This window comes from Ctenocephalides felis, unplaced genomic scaffold, assembly GCF_003426905.1.
Source record: "Ctenocephalides felis isolate EL2017-DRISC unplaced genomic scaffold, ASM342690v1 CF-g0.4_SCAFFOLD_01492, whole genome shotgun sequence".
Lineage (NCBI taxonomy): Eukaryota > Metazoa > Arthropoda > Insecta > Siphonaptera > Pulicidae > Ctenocephalides > Ctenocephalides felis.
In genome coordinates this window covers 7,042,165-7,063,565 of record NW_020537646.1, presented here as the reverse complement: position 1 = coordinate 7,063,565, position 21,401 = coordinate 7,042,165, and the positions used below count along the sequence as shown (strand labels likewise).

At 29.1% G+C, this 21,401-nt stretch overlaps 3 protein-coding genes across 4 annotated transcripts; 2 read left to right on the top strand and 1 right to left on the bottom strand.

Moving 5' to 3' along the window:
* Positions 1–275: 275 nt before the first annotated feature.
* On the top strand, positions 276–2,324 carry LOC113370197 (RNA-binding protein 1-like). Of its 2 annotated transcripts, none has more exons than XM_026610871.1 (4): positions 276–323; positions 407–615; positions 837–926; positions 2,123–2,324. In XM_026610871.1, the coding sequence occupies exons 2-4, from the start codon at positions 407–409 to the stop codon at positions 2,199–2,201; spliced, it is 378 nt and encodes a 125-aa protein (XP_026466656.1). In that variant the 5' UTR covers positions 276–323; the 3' UTR covers positions 2,202–2,324. The 2 variants fall into 2 exon arrangements, with proteins under 2 accessions (XP_026466656.1, XP_026466657.1); XM_026610872.1 differs by lacking the exon at positions 2,123–2,324 and adding an exon at positions 1,177–1,437.
* A 643-nt stretch (positions 2,325–2,967) lies between these two features.
* On the top strand, positions 2,968–15,516 carry LOC113370475 (metal transporter CNNM4-like). Its single transcript, XM_026611147.1, has 13 exons — positions 2,968–3,688; positions 9,746–10,001; positions 11,638–12,123; positions 12,247–12,420; positions 12,688–12,859; positions 12,920–13,111; positions 13,392–13,538; positions 13,602–13,742; positions 13,990–14,129; positions 14,622–14,748; positions 14,821–15,035; positions 15,138–15,245; positions 15,302–15,516. Exons 1-13 carry the CDS (start codon positions 3,312–3,314, stop codon positions 15,380–15,382), a joined length of 2,616 nt encoding a protein of 871 aa, XP_026466932.1. The 5' UTR covers positions 2,968–3,311; the 3' UTR covers positions 15,383–15,516.
* Positions 15,517–17,531: 2,015 nt separating this feature from the next.
* On the bottom strand, positions 17,532–19,580 carry LOC113370641 (L-xylulose reductase-like). Its single transcript, XM_026611330.1, has 5 exons — positions 19,460–19,580; positions 18,231–18,483; positions 18,046–18,160; positions 17,761–17,963; positions 17,532–17,683 (listed from the first exon to the last, which is right to left on the bottom strand). Exons 1-5 carry the CDS (start codon positions 19,509–19,511, stop codon positions 17,572–17,574), a joined length of 735 nt encoding a protein of 244 aa, XP_026467115.1. The 5' UTR covers positions 19,512–19,580; the 3' UTR covers positions 17,532–17,571.
* Positions 19,581–21,401: the final 1,821 nt, after the last annotated feature.

Genomic DNA, 21,401 nt, shown 5'->3' with positions numbered 1-21,401 from the left:
TATTGATCTCTTCTTCATTTATCTATGATTGATCTCTTCATTGACCGGAAATAGGATATATATATGTATAATTATCATTATTTTATTACAACAAATAATTATTCTGTATATAAATATTTATACTGTATACAGAAAATAATAACAATTATTGACCTAGATAAAAGGCAAAATACCACGCATCCATCCATTTTGTGTATAATCAATGACAATCGGTTTAGTTTCTGTCAGACCGTTTGACAGCTGTTCTATGCGCTTCTGGAATAAAATCGAATTGCGCATTAAATAATTGATTTTCAAGCAATATTATTCATAAAAAATACAAAGTAAGTACGATTAATACTTTTTTATCCTCTTTTTAAATTTTGTTGTTCATGTCTCTTACAATTGAGCTACAATACTGTTACAGATGTCAAGATACCGCGAATGGGATCTTTCGTGCAAAGTTTACATTGGAAATTTAGGCTCTTCAGCTACTAAACATGATATTGAGACTCATTTTAGTAAATATGGCCCTTTGCGCAATGTGTGGGTTGCTAGAAATCCTCCAGGATTTGCTTTTGTAGAATACGAGGATCCAAGGGATGCTCAGGATGCTGTGAGGGGTCTTGATGGAACGTGAGTAGACAAAACATTGATTTTCTTGTTTATATTTGAAATATACCAATAATAGAATGATAATTATTTTCCTGAAGTCTTCATTGAAAAGAAGCGAATGGCAGCATATGTACTTATTATATATTACATTTTTACATCTTTTATTTTAGTATAATATCATGTATTAGAGCTTACATAATTTATTTATTGTTTTAATAATAGTTGACTATACTTATTTACAGCCGTTGCTGTGGAACACATGTCAAAGTTGAAATGTCTTCAGGTAGATCTCGTAGAATGAATTCATCAAGAGGTTCCAGAAGGCGTTCTAGGTACTTAAACACAACATACTACTCAATTCACATACCCAATATTTTATTTGTATATGAAAACATACATTCATTAAGCTCATTAATTAATCTTTCACGTATAATATTTGAATTATTTATTTTGGAAGTCAATACAGGCTTTTATATGTTTTCTTACATGTGGTAATATGTATATTTCTCAAACAAAATATCTTATTAGATTCTGATGGTTAATCTTATCAGATTACTGAAATATTTCTTTTCTAATGTATAGGCACTTTGTCATTTAACACGTACTTTAGCAGCCTGTAAATACTGGTCTTTGCTACCAGTTAATTTCTATAGAAGTAACAACCCGTCTTTCAAAATTATGACAACCACTTTCGCCCATGACAACATGTCCAGCCATTTGAGATGAACCAACAACATTGGTTGCACCATCCATCTGACTCCTGTTGGATACATCTTTATTTATTCATCTTTAATGCAACTTGGCTGATCCCCAATACAACTTTAACATCAACACATCATGCGGTTTGAAAGTACTGAATATATGTATAATTATACACCTTTATATGGTTACAGTAAAGCCATTCATTGGTATTTATGTATTTATTCTGAATTATTTTATGGGTTCTATTTATGATGATATTTACACTTGAGCACGAGTTTTTAGATGAAGTTTTTAGTGATTATACCGTATTACACTAGAATGTAATGAATAAGTATTGCTTTTATCTATACACCAAGCATCATGTGCAAATACCATCATTTATAGACTTTTTTATAATTAGTTAAAACTTCAACTAGTCATTTTTTTACTGCTATAGCACTAAATTCAGACAGCTTTGATAACTGTGAAATATTCTTATAATTTTCGTTTGTTAAAAACTATATAATTGAGTATAGGAAATAGGATTATGAGTTTATTTTAAATTCATCTCTTCTATTATAATTATTCATCTATTTATAGTTAACACCAACTAACATATTCTTGAATTTAATATATAAACACTCGGATTGAATTATTGTTGATGTAATTCTTAACATTATAGTTAATTTACTATTCATAACTTACATTTAGAATATATGAATTTACTAGAGCTGTTTGAACAAACATTTTACCTGGACATTATCTTATACAGTGTGGTTGCTTTATATATCAATTATTCTATTTTAAAAACATTTATTCTTTTTAAACTAAAAGTTTATCTTTATAGGTCGCGTTCACCAAGGAGGCGATCGAGGAGCAACTCTCGCAAACCAAGAAGTCGTTCTTATTCAAGAGATAGGTACTAACCTAACTATATTTGACAAAGCAATTGATCTTTCTTGAAATCACGAATGAAATTAGTTTATTTAATTTTTTATTTTAAGTATAAATATATGACCCTTTTATGTAAATTGACACAAATATTCATTAAGCACTTGATATTTTGTTAAAAATTTTGGTTGATTTATTGGCATTTTAGCGATCCTTTATGAAATAAATGGATTAAAGCCAAATGTATTATTATCGTAAAAATAAATAATAATCAGCATAATTTATCTAACTTTCATTTTTTGATATGAATTTGAAACATTGATTGTATTTTCAACCATTTTATATAAATAAAAAATATTATATAAGAATAACGTAATTCTGCAGGCATTGTGAATAAATAAACCCCAAAGTAAAGATTTTGATTATTGGTTAAAAAAATGGTGATGTGCTCACCAGTAGTTTGATTTTTGAATTTATTTTTCACCTGAATTAGACAAAATATGTGTTAATCAAAATTCCCGCCGGATCTGTAGTGCGAAAGCACAAGTTAATATAAACAGACCAAATTTTCTTTATATGCGAAAACTTAAAAAAAAGTAAAGGTATAATTGAATTAATATAAATGATTTAATAGATCAGTTAGCCAAAAAATGGAAAACGAGTGTAATGTTAAATAAATTTTTATTCACGGAGCCCCTTAAAGGCAGGCAGACAACCTTCAGACATCACTTTTCTTAATTGGAATTTAGCATAGTTCACTTTTATATACTAATTTGCATTGAAGATTGTGATAATGAAATGATTGAAGTAAAGCCAGCAAGTGTTTGTGTAAATTAAGCAAGGATTAAATCAATGTGTTCATAAAGCCCTATGAAGTCTTTATTCCCCTGACTGTGAGGCAAATAACATTCCGCTGGAAATTACGTCTTAGGGCACGTGACGACGCACACACGGTATAGTGCACATGTTTTTAGTCGGTATCAGTATGTGTGTTGAGCTGAAACGTTTTTAACTGATAGTGTACATAGGCAAAGATATGTCATTTCGTATTACTACCGCTAATTATTTTTTAACATCGAATTTATGAAATAGCGAACATTTAAAAATAATAAAAACCTAGTGTTAAAATATTATTCAAATTTAGAATGTCAAGAACGTTTGTTTCTATCTTATGTTTTACGTGTTTCACATTCGCAAGTTCTAGCGCGACTTCAGTGAAAGTTATCAATGTTACTAAAGTAAACAATGATTTAGAAAAAGTGTTAATACAAATTTCAGGGAGTTTGTTATTAAGTGATGTAAGTGCCTTTGTGTTTCCTAAAAGTGATCTAGAGTGTAGTGAATCACCAAATAGTGCTTCCTTCAACAACCATGTACCGATTTTCAATTTAACTTTCGTCGAACCAGATACTGGCCTCGCCGAATTCGTTGTGGAACATGCGGATTCGTTTTGTTTGCAAATTTTTGGAGAAAATCAAGATAATGCAATATTTTCTGATGTCATACATTTGAAGAATCAAAGGTAATTGTAAATTAATCAAAACTCGACTCGCATGAGTGATGTTATCAGCAAAAAAACATGTGAGATAGTAATTGTACACAAAGTCATTGATAGGCGTGCCTATTTATGATAGATTGTGGTTTTGCTTAAACTATTTAGTCTTAATTTCTAGATTAGTCTTAATTGATTTACTCTTAGTGTTTTTAAATAATGTATATCGAAAATATGTTTTTCCTAAACAAGGGGGCACAAAATTTGGCAAGAGTATTTAGATGTTTCTAAAATATTATTAACTTCCCGTAGTTGCCCTACGGGAGTAGGGTCCCCTAGTTATAGTAATCACAAAAAAATCGAAAATGAAAATTTGTATATATCTTTACGTTTCAGAGATTTCTAAACATTTTGGCATACCTTAGAAAAAATGTATGTGTGTGTGTGTGCGTGTATGTATGAATGTGCGGATACAAATTTTCATCGACGATTTCGGGAACACGGATCAACCGATTTGAATAATTCAAAAAACATTCGATTCGTATTGATAAGGAGACTTGCTGATTAGTTTTTGGCGAAGGCAGGTCTAGCCGTTCCGAAGATACGGGGCAAAAAGTGCCCAAAACAGTAACTCAGTTTTTAAGAGAACGGAGCGTCCGATTTGAATAATTCCAAAAACATTTTATTTGTATTGACTAAATGAAGAACTGTTCAAATTTTTGGAAAGGCAGGTCCAACGACTTAGGAGATATGGAGGAAAAAGTAAAAAAATGAGTCATCTGGCGGTCAAAAATGAACATTAGACATTTGCACAACAAATTATCATTTTAACAATTAGTGTAAATTTTGTTTACATTCCTATGGGTTCCGTACCAATGTTTACGCGTTAGACGGCCACGCGGCGCTTACGCGCTTTGATATTTCGTCTTTATGCAGTTAAAGCAGTACGATTGCTTTGAAAAAAAGTTCAGAATTTCCAAAATATTCCAAAATAAACGATTTAAGATAGAATGATTTAATATGGTTCGAAAATCTATTAAAAGTTTCAAATCATTGATCAACTTTTATTGATTATTTTTAATTACTCGAATTTTGAATTGCCGTACGGGAAGTTCCAGCAATTTGCCTTAAGGCACGATGCCCTAATTGCCTTAAGACAGAATTCCACTTACAGCTAGTTTACAATACAAACCAAAAAAGTCGAATGGTTATCAAAAAAAAAAAAATGGATCAGGAAAATGGTGTACTTAATACGCAATCCTTGCCGCGAATTTCAAAAACAACCTTTGCGTTTGAAGTTATTACATTTTTGATTATTTATACTTATGATACTTATTTTTTATATACATTTTGACTTAAAATATTATTTATTTAAAATATTAATTTAAGGTAGCGCTTTTTTTAAATGTCGACATGGGTACAAAATGTTTGGAAACCATTGACAATGAGTTATATTAAATATTACTTTTGAACGATTAATTATTTTTAAAATCACTAAAATATCATTTTATTGCAGATACATTATAATAGAATTTCTATATATATATTTTGTTAAACTTCTTTCAATATTCTTCTTAAAACCATATACATTATTAAGTATAAATAATGTTTTCTCAAAAATAAAATACCGCACTGGATTTCCTTCTATGTTTATAAAGTTATTAGTCATAATAGATTAAGATATACCATTCATGCCGGTCAGACTAATTAAGACAATTTACACGTAATATTTTTAACTTTTAAACTATTTCATTAAATAGTAATTAACGTTGTTTTTACTAATTATTATTTGTGCTAAATTAGAAATACCGATATAAAACCCGTTTCGATGAACCCATAATAAGAAAGAAATCAGCTGTGAAGTTATCTAAATTGTTAACTAGAGCCAGTTAACTAGATACCAGCTCGGTATCAAGCAGCATGATACCAGATTTTCACTTAAAATCAAAGATCTACTACTACTTGATACAAGTGCAAAGTCAAATCTCTTACCACTGAGCCTCGAAAATAAGTCTCAATAAAATTTGATAAAATGTCTTAAATATTTATAAAAATATATGACATCACATGTTAATTCTTGCTTTGTAGAGGCGTTTTATTCAAATACGGCATTCGGTGACAATGCAATGAGTTTTCAATTGATTTGCTGGACTCGAAGGCATGACATCAACGAGCTTGAATTGTATTTGTCATAAAGAATTGCCTTATTAATTGATTAATACAAAATGTTCTGCCATGATATATTGCTTTATCCATAAAGTACTTAAAGGCAAATATGCGAGTTGTTTTGATCGGAGTTGAAACATATTTAATTATAATTACTTAAAATTGTATTGTATTGCACATATTGGTAAAAGTTCCCTGTATATTTCTAGGAGAATGAGTCAACATTTATAGTTTCTATATATTAGTCAAAGTGGTGACCCCGACTGGTGACCATATGAATAGATTATATTCTTATAGATTTTATATATAAAAAGATTCTTACATAATAGGTCAGAAAATAGCGAACATGTTAGATACTAATTGGCCAAACTATTGATTTTTTAAACCCGTCTTTAGCATTTGCAGTTCTTTACATTACATTATATTACAGCAATTCCTTCATAAAAGCTAAGATCAATATATCGCATTCTATTTTAAAACTTATCTTGTTAACCTATTTTTCTGTAATGCTAATATGAACAATGATTATTTAGTGTATTCAAGAAATAATTATATTGAAATGACATATAAAAATGTAATACAATTGAAATTATAGTCACAATGATATATTTTCTGTTCTGATTTAAGAAAAATTGTGGTTCACCTATTTATTGCCCAGATCAAAGCAATTAGCGTTTTGAATTTAAAATATTACAAATAAACAATAGTTCTTACTATAATAAGTTCTTACTATTTGATGATAGCCACTTAAATATTTACTTCAATAATTGGGTAGTCATAAATATGCAAGAATTAATTGAATATACTATTTTATAACCAGGCAGATTTAAAAATGAAAATTGAAAAAGAAAATCAATGTTTAATCTATAGAAAAGTGGTAAAAACATCAACTATTTTTGACTTATTTCAAGACCAGTAATATTTTAATTAATATATATTTCACTTTCATCATCGTGAAAATCTATACCACTAGATGTAGTTCTTAAATTTATTCTTTTGTACTTTGAGTTTAGATGATAAATTACATAAATTCGAATAAAACATAGCAACTGTTAATAAATTATACATCAGCGCTCTATCTATGTTGATATTTAAATATATTTTGCCGATTATGGTAATACTTCTGCATTTATTTGTGACAAACTATGAAATTGATGATTCATTTTCATTTGATGTTAAAGTAAGTTGTGTTCTACGTCGGTCTGCAATGCCAAGGATGAGAGTTCCCAAAATGGTACCCCCGTATGGGACTGCGGTGGCACCAAGAACAGCTCAAAGGCGTTATAACAATAATACTGTCCAGAAATCAAATTATAACAATAATAACAACAATTCCAGCAGTTCGTCTAACGAACTTACATGTTTGGATTCGACTTTCTATGCTTCACCACGTGCTTGCTCGACGGTTCAGAGGCCGCAGAAGAAACGCAAAGTTTTCCTGGATCATTCAGTTTTCAATAACACCGAAAACAGCTCAGAAAACGATCTAGAGTATCATTCATCGTTTTCAAAAATGCTACAAAGATGTGTACTTGATACTGTTATGGAAAAGCAAATGGAAATTAATAGTTCTCAAAATGAAATGAAAATAAGTGTCTTGGAAAACGAAAGGAAACAAGTAAAAGCCAACACTGCGCAGTATTCTGAATTGTCCATACTAAGCAAGGAATTAGAAAAGTTAGACAAAATGTCAGAAAATTTGCAAGATTCTTTAAATCTTGTGGATGAGCAATTAGAGAATAATTTACGGGCAGTGATGATACAGGCAGCTGACAAACTGGAAACCAAAAATATTTCTGCAGGGTCTGATAACATGGAAATTGCATCCCTGTGTACCAGTATGAGGGAGTCTTTAGGTAAATTACATTCCTTTCAGACCACAGATAACTTGCACATTTCTGCTGAGAGTATTAAATTGTATGAAGACCACATTGGCAATTTGGATAAAATGTCTGAAAAATATGAGAAAAATTTGCAGATCTTGAACATGCTTGTGCTGTCCCGTTCTTCTCAAGAGATGCCTTACGAACAATAGTTTTTAACGATAATTATTACTAACTTATTATTTTCTGGACCGTCGGGGACGGACAAATTATAAATACTTTTATATAAATTGGCATTTTTATTAATAAAAATAAATTATTCATCTTAAGAAATATTTTAAAAAATAATAGGTAATATCAAATTTGAATGAATTAATTAAATATACTTCATGTTATATATTTCAATATTAAAATGAACTGAGTTTGTAGTATAAATATAAATGATAAAAATAATTAAGCAGTTTGCATTAAAAAAGTAATAATGTTTTTCCACATTTAAATATGCTTTCATTGAATTATTTTTAGAATACCAAATGCAATTTGCAAAGCAAATATGTACGCTCAAAACAGAACTAAAATTAATTAAGTTAAATATTATGTATTTAATATTTTCAGTCTAAAATTGTTTAATATTAATAAAACTATGCTTAACTTCTTAAAGATTAAAGAAATAATACATATTTTATTTTGCGATTTTATCAATATCATTTGTAAAATTTATTTAATTCGTACCACATGTTTGAAGATGTTATTTATAAATATACATTAGCAAACAAAATATATAACTTTGATTATAGTATATATTTATATAATCTCATAAACGACTAATCAGCGTGATAATATATCTTAAATGCAGTATAAACTCATTCGAATTATAAAAAGTGCAATTAACTAACAATACACTTCATATAATGCAGATACTGATATAAACATTGCATAAGAAATAAAAAGATTTAATGTTATATTAGAATTTTAGCCATAAAATCATAACATGGCATACAGAATTTAATTTTATTGCCGTTTGATAATAATAATAATATATTGATGGTGTAGTTTTAAATACCTATATAACGTTTAATTTATTTAATTTCTTTAAATAGCAATCAAGAGACAATGAAATATTATAGCTTTTGTTAAATGAAAAGAGTAAAAAAATAATAGAAAAGTCTTTAAAAAACGTTTAATAGTTGAAATCAGTGATTGATTGCTTATGTTTTAATTATTACTTTTTTAAAAACGATTAACATTTTTGAAAAAAATTTACTTCGAAAAAATTAGATTTTTGAGAAACTAGGAATTTGACCAAAAATTTCTTTTTTGAAATATTGAAAAATGTTTTCTTTATTTTGATATATTTTGGAAATTCTGAACTTTTTTCAAAGCAATCATACTGCTTTAACTGCAAAGAGACAATATGTCAAAGCGCATTAGCGCCGCCTCGCCGTCTAACAAATAAACATTGGTACGAAACCCAGAGGAATGTAAACAAAATTTATACTTATTGTTAAAATCTCTATAAAATATCTGATAATTTGATGTGCATATGTCTAATGATCATTTTTGATCGCCATCAAATGGCATTTTTTTTACTTTTTTTATTAGATCTCCGAAACCGCTAGACCTGCCTTTATGAAAATTTGATCAGTTCTTCATTAGTTTTCTTCACTTTTTTGAATTATTAAAATCGGACGCTCCGTTCTCTTAAAAACTGAGTTACCGTTTTTGGAACTTTATGCCCCGTATCTTCGGAACGGCTAGACCTGCCTTCGCCAAAAACTAATCAGCACGTCTCCTTATCAATATGAATCGAATGCTTTTTCAATTATTTAAATCGGTTGATCGGTGTTCCCGAAATTGTCGACGAAAATTTGTATTCGAACACACATACACACACGCACACATACACACACACACACACATACATCCATTTTTTCTGAGGTATGCCAAAATGTTCAGAAACCTTTGAAACGTAAAGATACATAAAAATTGTCATTTTCGATTTTTTGCGATTACTATAACTTGCCCTACGGGAAGTTAAAAAATATCTTACCATAGAAGTTCTATTTTTATTATAATAATAATATTTCATTTACTGTAGTGTAAAGATTAAATCAAAATCCGACCATCTCCGAAGACGCGACTTGTCAGGCATAATTGTAACTGGTCTTCGAGCAGAGCATGCCGATCGGGAGCCCCTTCTGACGGACACCGGAGCACCCTACGTTCTGGCCGATTCGCCCGTAACTCTGCGTTTGTTTGGAAGCGGATTTTCAGCGGAGACGACGGTTAGTTTCACACGAGATGCAAGAGAGGCGGGAGGTCACTGTCTTCTACCGGCCACTCATATGTTTACGGTAATAATCGAAAAATTTGGATAATTATATATACACATGAATATATTAAAATATCTGTTGCAAGGGGGCGTTAAGCTGTTTCCAAAATACAGTAAAAGCCCTTTAGTCCGGCACTCAACAGTTTGGAATGCCCGATAGTCCGCCATTTTTTTCCCAAAATTTCGTTTTTCTCTCGTAAATTTCTTTGTGTTTAGGGTTATAAACGAAGTATGTTCTACGAAATACGCAGCCCTTACTTTCTACGAAGGATTCTAAAGTCAATATAGATTTACACATACATATATCAATCAATAGATTTAACCACCTAACTGTGCAGTGACCATGTTTACTTATAATTATTTATCAAACAGCTAGAAATCATAAAATGTTTTTTCATTTTTTTAAATATTTAATATATTTATATGAATATTTTGATAAATTTAAAATAAGCTTTGTTGTTCGTATTTCCTATTAATTTTGTAGTTTAATTATAAGCCTAATTGTTTTTATAAAATCCACCCGATAGTCCGGAATTTTTGATAGTCCGGCACAGGAACAAGACCCGAGTAAGCCTGACTAAGTACTATTTTTGAACCAAATATTTTGAAATGATATAAAAATTATTAAATTAATCAGTTAAAAAATACAGAAGTCTGCAACAGTTTTCTTTATTAAAACGGGGCGAGCGCTGTACAAAAAGGTTGGAAACCACTGTTAATTGAGTCCGCTCCTTGAGCAGTGCTGGACATCGAATGCAAAATATGGGTTTATTGTACATATTTGAAAATCTTATTACTAAATTCTACTCCTTTAGTTAATATAAGTAGATATAACAGAATAAATTTAATTAAATATTATACACACAAAAGTGAAATTTCAAATTCTTGCTGATGAACTGATTTAGAAAAACATGGTATTATAGGCAGTGAGACCTTGCAAATCAATATTTTTGCTTAATATCTAAAAAAAAACGTCGGTCACTGATTTTAACAAAATTTTTCTTGTTCTCCATGACGAGCTCGTCAATCACAGTGTTTAATTATTATGAATATAAACATGTGTTATATAATCATAAGTATAAATATTACACGAGTTATTCGTGTAACACATTTCGATCATATTACAAAATGAACATCTTCATCAGGTATTTCGAAGAAAAACAATCCGTTGTTTAACATGATGACCACCCTTGATTTGAAAACATACCAAAAGAAATTCAATGCCAAGGCTTCTCATGATATAATAATCTTTTCTACATTTGGTTTAGTTATCTCGGGCGAAAAAATGCAATGTGGCATTTCTTATTATCACAATTAGTCATCGTTGTCTGTAAAATATGCTCATACATAGCTACAACACATACTCGGAGAATATTGAAAGTATAAATTTGTAATTACTGATATTTCATAATAATTTAATTACTACTGTTTTATGGTTTAATAGGACACATTTGTGAATACCGTAGCTATTTTGAAATATAAAGCATATTACTCTGCGATTGACGAGTATAATCGTCACGGTTCCATTCTGACGACATAAAAAAAATGAAATAAAAATTGTGCATGTTTAAATGAGAGCGCCGCAGTTAACTGGTTTAATATCAGCTGGCGCAATATCAAGTACGGCAGATTAAGCAAATATAATTATAATGTTTCAGGTTCTTCCAGAAGTTACTCATACTACTGCTTTAGTAAAAGCAATTCTTCCAGAAAATGGTCCTTTTTACATATGCACTCGCAAAGCAGCTGATGACGGCTTTACTCCTTTCATACACCAAGGATCTGACCCTTGGCTTTTAATTGATACTTACACTCGTCCAATTCCTTTATGGGCTTCCATACTGGTTATTTTGGTGTGTCTATTTTTTTCCGCATTATTTTCTGGCCTAAATCTTGGATTGATGGCCTTAGATCGAACTGAATTGAAGATCTTGTGTAATACTGGGCAAGAGGCTGAACGCCGTCATGCTAGGGTAATTCAGCCTGTGAGGGACCATGGAAACTTTTTGTTGTGTAGTATATTGTTAGGAAATGTTCTGGTGAACTCAACGTTTACTATTTTACTTGACGATCTCACTTCAGGATTAGTTGCAGTTATATTTTCAACTTTGGCTATAGTCGTTTTTGGAGAAATCACTCCGCAGGTAATAAAAATGATAATATTCATAATTTTAAATTCAGCAGATTTTTATTAATCTATCTAATCATAATCTATATATTTTATAATTTAGGTAATTACTTACTATAATTATGGTTTTGGTTTCCAGGCAATTTGTTCCCGGCATGGTTTAGAAGTTGGAGCAAGAACAATATATATTACAAAAGCTGTGATGGTTTTAACATTCCCTTTATCTTATCCAACTTCAAAGCTGCTGGATTGTTTACTTGGCGAAGAAATCGGAAATGTTTATAACAGAGAACGCCTAAAAGAATTAGTCAAGGTGATTAAGTACCCATGATTATTGTGCAATTGTTATGATTATATAAAAATTGCCATTCAGATTTAAATTTATATACATAATCGATTTTTCAAATCTCACCATAAATGAATTAGGTATGCAATTGCAAAAGATTTGTGTTCATTTCATGGCAATGAGATACAATTCACAGTTAACATCTATATAAAAAAAACCACAGAATTTCATGGAATTTATAATCGTATCATCTTACAAATTATACAATAATTCATAGATTTAATTGATTTTCAGGTGACTACTGACGTAAATGATTTGGACAAGGACGAAGTGAATATTATATCTGGAGCGTTAGAATTGCGCAAGAAAACAGTATCGGAAGTAATGACTCGAATTGAGGACGTGTTTATGTTGGATTATGAATCAATCCTTGATTTTGAAACTGTATCTGAAATTATGAAATCAGGTAACAATGAATTATATGATTAATAACAACGATTTTTATTCATTTTACTTTTTTGTTCAGGTTATTCGCGTATTCCCGTATATGAAGGCAATCGCGGCAATATTGTAACAATGTTGTATATTAAGGATTTGGCTTTTGTGGATCCTGATGATAATACTCCTTTAAAAACTCTTTGCCAGTTTTATCAAAATTCTTGCAATTTCGTCTTTGATGATGTCACACTGGATGTTATGTTCAAACAATTTAAAGAAGGTGAATATTTCCTTATACTTAAATGTTTCTCTAAGAAGGTGTTTATATTTTGGCCTGACAATTCGGTTTGGTGATTTTATGTTTTTTTGACGTTGCTAGTCATTCAGAATTGTTTTGAATAATATACGTGTGTGTATGTAAGCAAAAATTTGAATTTTGGTTGACTACTTCTCAAAAAGGCTGCATCGATTAAAAAAAATTAAGTCACTTGATAAATTTCATCTTCGCAAGTAATTCAGTAAATTAGTATTAGTTTGGCTCAAATTATTGAAATTTTAAGGAAATAAGGGACATATGGCTTTTGTACATCGCGTCAATAATACTGGAGAAGGCGATCCATTTTATGAAACCATTGGTTTGGTAACATTAGAAGATGTCATAGAAGAATTGATACAAGCGGAAATCATGGACGAAACGGATGTTTATAGTACGTGAAAATATTTGATTAATTTTTGATTATTTTTTTTTATTTGTGTGTATTTTTCTGTAGCCGATAACAGATCTAAGCGCCGAAGGCACAATCACAAAATAACCAAACAAGATTTTACTGGATTCGCGGAACGACGTGACAATCACAGGATTCATATTTCGCCTCAGTTAACTTTGGCTATGTTCCAGTTTCTCACTTCCAGTAAGCAACAACACTGTAATATTTGTTTGTTTAACATAAACCGGGAGAATATTTTTGAAATTTGCTACAGATTATTTTAGATCTGAAGCACATTCGCAATTTAAAACGATATCACACATACCTAGTAAAGTTTAAAACTTCTTGTTTTGTCGTTTTATACTTGATGCAGTTATTTTTATCTAATTTGGAGTACGTATGGTTATTTCAACCAGTTTATTATATACATATGTGTTTGTTTTATTTTTAGCTATCGACGCTTTTAAGTCTGACCAAGTGTCGGAAACTATATTGCGGAGACTTCTCAAACAAGACATCATTCATCACATCAAAATTCGAAACAAGGAAAAAAATGATGATGGAATGGTTATCTACGAAGAAGGAAAACCGGTGGGTATCCGAATTGAAAACAAATGCTTCCTAGAAGTGATTATTAGACACTGCTAAATTTTGCAATTCAAATTTTAATTCACAATATTACAGACTTTATTCTTATTTTACAAGTTATTTTTATTTATTTACTACTATAAATTGCATTGAGAAGTAGTACTCAATCGAAATGCGATTTTGTTCTCCGAAATCCGCGTTTTGTACATCTCACATATACTGAAAATAATTAGTTATACATGGTTATACCGTATTCACAAGCCTACATTTATTTTGATTTTAAAATATACATGTTTTAATTATTTAACTACTAGGAATTTCACTGTAAATTAGTTCCAAATCAAATTGTTATATTAAGTAGATACATAAAAAAGATGTTACTTTTCGAATTTTTGGTTTTCTTTCACCAAAGTACTGCAACTAATTAACTATATACTTTGTGAAGCTATAGGATATTTTAAGCTAGATTTTTAAATAATTTTGTTTTATGTTTAGATGGATCATTTTGTACTTATATTAGAGGGTCGTGTTGAGGTAACTGTCGGAAAAGAAAATTTAGTCTTTGAGAGTGGTCCATTTACTTATTTTGGTCTTCAAGCGATTACACAAAACATTGGAGTTGGTGAGCTATTTATTAAAAAATTTATTTGTAATATTATATTTATGGTATTTTTCTTATTTTACTTTATTTCAGCCGATTCTGTGAAAGGATCTATGCAATCGTTAAATATAGATGGTATATTAAAAAACAGTTTTATACCAGACTATACAGTACGGGCTGTGACTGACTTGGTTTATATTTCTATAAAGAAACCTTTATATTTGGCCGCCAGAAAGGCTACACTTTTGGAGCGCGCTCAGCGAGATAATAGCGCCAATGATCAAGATGTGGACCATGAAGTGGAAAAGGTATAGAATATTCAGTAAAAATGTACATTTTTTCAAATCATTATGCCAGCTTTATGTTAGATATAGATTAAACTGCTTCTATATTTTGTTGTTTCGTTAAAGTTGTTGCATTCGCTGGATGAAGAAGACACGAACATGACAAATGTCGAAATAGAAACTAATCACAAGTCAAACTCCAAAAATTTCTATGGCAATCAAAATTCTATAATGGTAATTCTTTACAAGTATATTTGTAGTTATATGTATTAAGTATTATATTTTTTTAGGTGTTACCGAGTATATTAGAACCACCAAAAGAATGTCATGAAAACACAGCTTTGCTTCATGATACGATTAATTCATTATGACACACGGTGTCTCATGCTATCTGATAGCATTACTTAAAATAGTGCACTTATTATTACTTAAGATGTCTAGCTTTAATCGTTTACTTATTTTTAATGAAGTACTTATGTTAATTTAAAGTTTTTAGTGCTTTGTTGACTATATATATATATACAAATGTTCCAGTTTTCATTACAAATTTTATATATTTATGAATTTTAATACATATAAGACTTCAAATATTATGCCAAAGCATTAATATTTGTTTTATTTACAAGGTGTTTACATAGCATATATCGATGCTTTTCTGACGCAACCTCGTATCTCAGAAACTACTACTTTTCAGGAGAGACAAAAAACGTTTTATAACGAATTTTTGAACTGCTGTTAACAATTTTTTTTATAAATTTCAAAAATATTCAATCTTGTGACAATTATTTGAGACAAGTATGATATTACAAACAATTAATCATTATTTTTTCTTCAATTCTTTGAGATACGTGTTTGTCGCACGGAAAAAAATGTAACATACGTGGTTGCGTCATGCTGTTTTCAAATAAGAGTACATGAATAACTTTCTTCAATTGTTTTATTTTGAGAATCGATCAACTTTTTAAATAATTCTTAATAAAAAAAAACAAACATTATTAAACTTGTGGTATATGTTAGTTTATAATTACGACAATATAGTATCTGGCCATAGTTTAGGTATTTCAATATCTAGGATATTTAGCTCTTTCATGGATTTATAATTTACTACTTTGTGATTATCATTTTTATTGTTACTTTTATTCTTTTTTGTTATTATTTCTTTATTTAATGATTTTTTATCTGCGGATGACACATTATCTAACTCTAAAAAATACAAAATTTAATTTCATTTATTGTCAGTAAGAATTGATAATTGTTTAATTTTTGTAGCTTACTGTGATATTTGTTCTCAACATAATAAAAATATAACTAGTGGTGCATGGCATCGTGCCTTTAAGCAAATTGGTGGAACTTCCCGTTCCGTAATTAAATAGAATCGAGGAATAATAAATGATTACAAATAGATTATTGTAAGTACTATAACTTTTGTTATTTGTATTTGAATGACAAAATATAAGAAGAAACTGGACAACGACGTTTATATATGTTTACATAAAAAGTAAATAAAAGTAAAAAAAAAAACATATCTCATATATATTTCTAAGAATTATATAAACTAATTTGCAAATTTAAATTTATTTATTTGAAGTATATAAGAGAGTTTTAGAATTTTAGCTAGCATTAAAATTAAAATCCGAATCATTTTTCATATTTAAACAAAGAAATAATTGTAAATTAAAAAAAATGGACAAAAAAATTCTGCTTTCCTAAACTAATCGATTCTTTATACTGCAAAATGTTCATTGAATCATTCGAATCGGAAGCTTTGAAACGACTGGGCCTGTCTTTTCCAGAAACTAATCACCTCGTCATCAATACAAATTGAATGTTTTTAAATAATTCAAATCGGATGCTCTGTTTTCTCAATAGGAAACGATTGTTTTTTGAATGTTTCAAATCGGTTGATCTGTGCTCCCGAAAACGTGGACAGAAAATTATATCCACACACACACACGCACACAAACACATACATCCATTTTATTAAGGTATGTCAAGATATTCAGAAACCTCTGAAACGTTAAATATGCAAAAAGTTTCATTTTCAATTTTCGGAAAATTACTATAACTTGCGGTAAGTAAATAATAAATATATTTATTAACTATCGTTCATTAAGTTTTAATAACAAATAACTTAATTGAATAATAATTTTTATTAGAAGGATTGAACTAAACAACATTGCTGACAGCGAAACTTGTTCATATACGCCACCATGTATTCTGAGATACGAGGTTGCGCATGGCACATTTTTCTGAATTGAGATACGTGATTGTATTTTTCTCAATAAAAAACGTTCGGTTGATTTTTTTTTTACAAAACTTCACAGATCTATGCGTCTATATTTAGTGATTGATTTTCCGATTAAAACTCAAAATCGTCAAAAATCGAGTTACGAGGTTGCGTCAGAAAAGCATCGATATATAATGCATTTTTAGATCATACTTTCCAAGGAACAAGAAATCACCAATGTAAGTGTCATATTATATTTTATCTACATAACAACTCTATTATGTTTAGTGCTCTAAAAATATAAAGATTTATATGTAAAATGATAAATTTACATCAGCAGGCAGTAAATCCTCCATCAAGAGGCATTGATGTTCCTGTAATGAGTGATGACTGATCGCTGAGCAAAAATAAAACAGCGTTTATCACTTCATCAACTTCTCCGAATCTGGAAAATCAATTGATTATATTTTATTTATCTTTTTATAATCAATGACAAAAATATTTTTTTTTTTTAATAATTACCGTCCAAGTGGTATCTTGGATAACATAGTCTTAGATTTTTCTGGGTCACTCCAACCTAAGCGACCCATATCAGTCATTATAACAGTTGGGTTTACACTGTTAATCCTGATGCCATGCCTACCAAGTTCAAGAGCAGAAGATCTGGTCAAGCCATCCAGGGCTGCTTTGGAACTGCAATAAACAGCATGGTCTGCCAGAGCTGCCTGGGGTGGAATAATTTAGAGGTTGAATATCAAGTATTAGTTGAAAGATGTATAAGTAATTTTTTTAATCTAAATACCTCACCATAGCTGCTTGAGAAGAAACGTTTACTATAGAACCTTTCAAATGATTGTCAATCATCTTTTTAGATGCAATCTGTGTTACATTCAAAGCAGCTTTTACATTTACAGAGAAAGTACTGAAATTTAAATAATTTTTTATTAAAAAAAAGATATTTTTAGCTTAGTTTTCTTCAATTAATTAATTACCTGTCGAAATCTTTCTCTTCCAATTCAAGAATAGGGCGAAGTACAGCAACCCCAGCGTTGTTAACGACTCCGTGAGGTGCAGGAAGAGATTCTAGGGCAGTTTTGGTCGCATCCCAGTCTCGTAGATCAACTGCCACAATGCATATTGAGGGCGCTTCCATTTGTAGTGTCTTAAGACGATCGTAACTTTTGGAAATAGCGACTACTGATGCATTCAAAGTGTTCAGGCGTAAACATAGTGCTCGACCTATGCCTGTAGAGAGGACAGATAATTCACGATGGGTGAGTTGAGACATATGTTTTCATTTTTATTTAAAACTTACAATCAGAACGTATTTTGAATTAGAAATTTAAAAAAAAAATTAATATCATAGTAATATTTATTATACACATCAAAGTGAAATATTTTTACCAAAATATATGTTAAATTATTTTTGTTATTTCTTCGTAAGAACTCAGGTTTCAATCTACACCTTAAGACCTAATTTTGCTATATCTGTAGGAGATTTGGTGACTTTAACACATTGCTATTACCAATAGAAAATGATACCTTTTGATATTAGGTTGTTAAATATTTCCCTTCCGCTTTTTTGCTCTTGGTTTATAATACAAAAAGGCGGAAGGGAGATATTTGACAACCTTATATTTGCTATGTATCTAAAAAGTTCGTTCTTCTCATATGAAGAGAAGAAAGTTGTCTTTCTCATATGACAACTTATATATAATTTATTAAATTATCTATTTTTCAAAAATTTATTTCTCACCAAGTTTCCTACCATATAGTTGGTAGAATTAAGCAAGTCTATGATTTTGAAGCCCGAAATTCCCTTACAATGAACCCTTACAATTAAGATACGTTGCATATAATGTGTACAAATATTGTCTATATATATATATATATATATATATATATATATATATATATATATATACGAGTATATATATATATATATATATATATATCAGAAGACTATAGAAAATATATAGACTCTAACTCTTACAAACTTATCCTTAAAATTTATTATAAAGAAGTTTCAGTTTTATAAAGATTACAATAATCATTTCAGTTTTATACAAAGACCTGTAATATTGAAATTTTATTTCAAAAACAATTTTTCATTGAAAACTAAATAAAATTTAAACAAATTTTTTATTTGATTTGTTTACATAAATTTTTCATTGAATACTTAAACACTTGAGCATATTTGCTTTTTTTATTAAAAATTTACCTGCACCAGCTCCCGTTACCCATATTTGTTTATTTTTAAAAAAATCTTGCATTTCAAAAAATATTTATGCACGTATGATATTCAAGATTTTTTACCAGCGATTAAGATAAGAATTTTGGACACCACTACATACAAATAACTCTTCTAAATGTACAAATTAAATCACATAGAAGTTGGAATCGAATAATATATTTCTTTGGAAAATCTATATAATAAATAAATATCTTTCCACGTATACAAGTATTTTCTATTAACTGTTCACAGTGCAGGCTTAATATAAGAATTTTATCGCACAATTTATATTGGTTTTATATACAACTTGACACATTGACATTGAATGTTTGTAAACCGAAACTGTAGATCGCTTTTGCTAGTGTTGTAGAAAAGAAAAACGTTGCTGTTTCGATATTCACTTGTTAATTTATTAAATCCTCAAATATTATAACACTTTCAATTTAATGCTCAATTCATTTCTTTCCTTCACTTACTAACTTTCCGAAGAAGTTTTTTTGGATAGCAAATCTGATTTGCTATTTTTATGTTTTCTTGACGTTTGGAGTCGTTTTAAATCATTTGAGACCAAAATCGGAAAAATTAGATTAAGCACGAAATATTTTTGCACAGTTGTTCTGAATTTTATGTTCCAGTTTGTAAAATGAAAGATTAATTTATAAATCGTTGCTTTATTTGTATTGCCTTGGAAGATCTTCATATTAAGAGACTATTCTAATTATATTATATATATATATATATATATATATATATAATATATATATATATATATATATATATATATATATTTAAAATATTTGTGAATAAACATTAGAGTAAGTTTACAAGTGTATGAATGTTTAATCACAATAAATTCTACATTAGTTATGGGCAAATAATACTTAACAGTTCATTAAAATTTTATGAATATGTTCGCATTTAATTAATATTATAAACTATACATAAAATTTACAACAATATTTCTTATTTATTTCTAGTCCAGACATAAAATACTATGCTTTCCAAGAAGTAACAATATTTAATTACGACAAATGTGTTGTTTTTCACGTTTTCTCATTTTAAATTCATGGAAACAGATTGCTTTTGCGATCTTCTATAAAGAAATCGGAACCATGAAAATTGGGATGAATGGGGTGTATAAATAATCATTATGTAAATACCATCGGTGAAGCCTTTTTCTGTACCCATTGGGGGTGTGGTTTAAGATTTAATAAACGTTGGCTATTGTTTGCAGATACTTGTATTTTTATTAGTTTTTTATTTCTTTTTTTGATTGTGAAATCTAAATCTTCTAAACGAGTTGTTGGTTCAGTTTACAAGGGAATTGCATTTATTCAGATTATTCTAAGAGAATGAATCACATGTATTCGAAATAATATTTTTATAATTAAATATCTGAACAAAAATGCATTCACGTATAAATATAAATATTTATATATATTTTTTTAATTTATATCGTACTAGTCGTTGTACTAAAATTGTTTACAAGCCGGAGTCCAGATTTATAATTGTGATTTTTTAAATTAATATTTTGTGAAAATATTGTATAATTACAAGTTTAATGTTTATAATACATAGTGTAGTGCATTACCATATCATGATACCATAGATTATTAAAATTTTCCAATTTAACACTAAGATTAACTAATTGTAAGTACTATTTACTATTTTTTTTTTTTTGTTCACTTCAATTCAATTGTTTTAGTTTTTAATTATATTTTTGTTTCCACTGAATGAAGGCTAGGATTATAGCCGAAACGTATGGATTTAAAATAAATTTTTGAAAGAAATTCATGTTTTTTATTGATGTTATGCTCGATTACCAGACTCCGTTAATACATATGTCAACATCAAATTCAGAATCATACAATATATATATATATATATATCGAATATATATATATATATATATATATATATATATATATAT